Source organism: Triticum aestivum, chromosome 3B (genome assembly GCF_018294505.1).
Source record: "Triticum aestivum cultivar Chinese Spring chromosome 3B, IWGSC CS RefSeq v2.1, whole genome shotgun sequence".
Classification (NCBI taxonomy): domain Eukaryota; kingdom Viridiplantae; phylum Streptophyta; class Magnoliopsida; order Poales; family Poaceae; genus Triticum; species Triticum aestivum.
The window spans coordinates 772,791,787-772,794,288 of record NC_057801.1 but is presented as its reverse complement, the minus strand read 5'-3'; the positions used below and the strand labels follow the sequence as shown (position 1 = coordinate 772,794,288).

Here is a 2,502-nt window from a genome sequence, read left to right as displayed (position 1 = left end):
GATTTCCCTAAATATACTCCATCCTGCGGCGGCAAAAAGCTTGGGGATGACAAAGAACCACTGGGTCCAAGCTCCGCCTCCAACTGCGCCAATTGTGTCCGGGGTGGCCACCGTGTCTCCGGCAACGGCACGCCGCCCTCCCACCGCACCTACCGGAGGCAAACGGGCTCACTCGTGAAGAAATCTTGTCCTCTCTTCAGAGAAATCTTGGCCTCTCTTCAGAATGTTGCTGGCGACCGAGGGGGTGGTGGTGATGGTGGCCGAGGGGGTGGTGGTGATGGTGGCCGAGGGGGTGGTGATGGTGGTGATGGTGGTCGAGAGGATGTCGAGGTTGATTTCTTTCCCGAGGACGTCGTTTGAGTGGTAGTGGCGGAGAGGGTGGTGGTGCATGCCAAAGATTGGCTCGATCCACAACATATACCACCCGTAAGTGTAGCATTTTTGGATCAAATGTTTGTGGTTATGCGGCGAATAACCATAACCGTGCAATGCCACCCGTAAGTGTAGCATTTTTGGATATGAAGGGGGAGGGTCGGAGCCTCGGAGGGATATTCGTGCGGGAGATTTTGGAGGGGGTTATGAAGGCGAATGATTTTTTTTAAGGGCGACGGGATAAGAGGTATCTTGACCGTGAGATTTAACCAGAATCAACGGACGACGATGGGTCTGATGGCCGCTTCTTATGAAACCACTGATGGAAAGTGTTTCTTCCCTTATTTATTACACGCAGTAGTGGACGAATCCACCTGTCGTTAAACAGATTTATTATTACAGGCCGCCGCAACCCGTAAAGTGCGGCAGCCTGCTAAACCCGAGCCGCTTCTTCTCCATGTCGAAGTCGAGCACGAAGTCCTCCATCTGGGCCCCTCCGAGGATCACCGCCGGCGCCCTGCCGTCGCCGGCCGCCACTCCCTTCATCTCCACGAACGCAACGCACGCCGTCCCTTGCTTGACGTCCACCATCGAGTTCTTCCCGGTCATCGTCCAGTCACTGCCGCCATCGAGCCCCAGCTGGACGTTGGGCACCGCGTACCCGCCGAGGTTGTTGCCCAGCGTCTTCGTGTCGTAGCACACCCCGAACGGCGCCACAGCCTCCACTGCGCGCGCCACGGGCGCTCCGTTGGCATGCTGCGCCGCCAGGGCCTTGGTGAACGCGTCCATCAACGGGCGGTACACGTCGGGGCGGAGCAAGACGTAGGGTAGCCTCGTGCTGAGCATCACGCCGCCGGTGGCGAGCGCGCCCTCCGGTACGGGGACGCGGGTGTCCCCCACTACAATGGACCTGGCCGAGATGTAGTGCGCGGGGCTGCCGCCCTTGGTGACGAGCGGCGTGTAAGGCATCGACTGCGTGAATTGCGGCCACGGGACCGGGCCGCCGCCAAATATGGCCACGCCAGGGCCGCCGGTGGGGAGGCAGAGGAGGAACCTGTTGGCGACCTTCTGCGCGGATGCCACCTGCGCCGGCAGCGCCAAGCCGGAGTTCGCGAGCCCGGCCACGCCCGTGGAGCCCCGGGGCAGCGACGCCAGGAGCTTGCTCGGCGCGCACGCCGCCAGGACCCCGACGTTCACCTTGCTCACCGGCTTGCTCCCGTCGGTGGTGTTGGCCACGAATCTCGTGTGGGAGAGGCTCCCTGCGGCGCACGCGCCGCTGACCGGGTTGTACGGGTACGCCGTGCACGGTTTGTCGTGCTTATCGCTGCCGCAGCTGGGAGCGGGGCAGCCCGGGGCGGGGTAGGCGTTGGCGAGGAGGCAGGTGGGGCTGCTGCACGGGATCTCCGCGGGCGGCTGGCCGCCATCGCACGTGGACCAGACGAGAGGGCCGGCGACGTCGAGGACGAGGCTGGCGCCGTCGTGGAAGGGGATTGTGTAGAGGGAGGTGGCGGGGTCCTTGGTGACCGGAGCGAGCACCGGAAGGCTTTGGCACGACGGCAGCGCCACGAGCGAGGCGGCCAGGACGAGGAGGAGCACTGGTGGCATCTTTCTTGCACAGATGGAGCGTGGAATTGTTTGTGGGTGTGGAAGTGGATGTCTAGATCGACACATGTGCGTCTCATTATATACCGTGGGTTCTGGTCTTCTGGAGCAAGTGCGATCTCTGCACACCGGATTCACCGGCGACCCTACACCGTAGACAAACCATGCCGACCCTACAGCTTGGATGGTACTGCTACCGCTCTGCCGCAAAAATGGACTACTCGCGTCTACTACCGACAAGATTGTTCTTTCTCGCTTACTTTTTCGTTTCTTTTTTGAGGTTTTCTCGCCGCTTCCAATGTGCGGCGGCCGAGCAAAAGCAGGGCCACTAGAAATTGACTAGTAGCACTTCTCTCCTGCTGCGAGTAAAATTCGGTGGGCCACCGACTGGGGAAACTTTACAGCCTTATATTATGTGTACACAGCATTCTCACAGGCGAAACTACTTGACGAACGACAGTCCTTGGACGATGCTTGCACGACCGATGATCCAACGGTGCAAATCCACGCATCAAATGTGATTAAAGG

General features: G+C 60.3%; 1 protein-coding gene across 1 annotated transcript; it reads right to left on the bottom strand.

The window, feature by feature from the left end:
- Positions 1-680: 680 nt before the first annotated feature.
- Positions 681-2,026, bottom strand: LOC606307 (chitinase CLP). Its single transcript, XM_044495896.1, has one exon. The coding sequence runs from the start codon at positions 1,975-1,977 to the stop codon at positions 769-771; it is 1,209 nt and encodes a 402-aa protein (XP_044351831.1). The 5' UTR covers positions 1,978-2,026; the 3' UTR covers positions 681-768.
- Positions 2,027-2,502: the final 476 nt, after the last annotated feature.

What these genes read in the sequence shown, in the direction of transcription:
- LOC606307 (XM_044495896.1), bottom strand. Translation starts at nt 1,977, where the DNA reads ATGCCACCAGTGCTCCTCCTCGTCCTGGCCGCCTCGCTCGTGGCGCTG.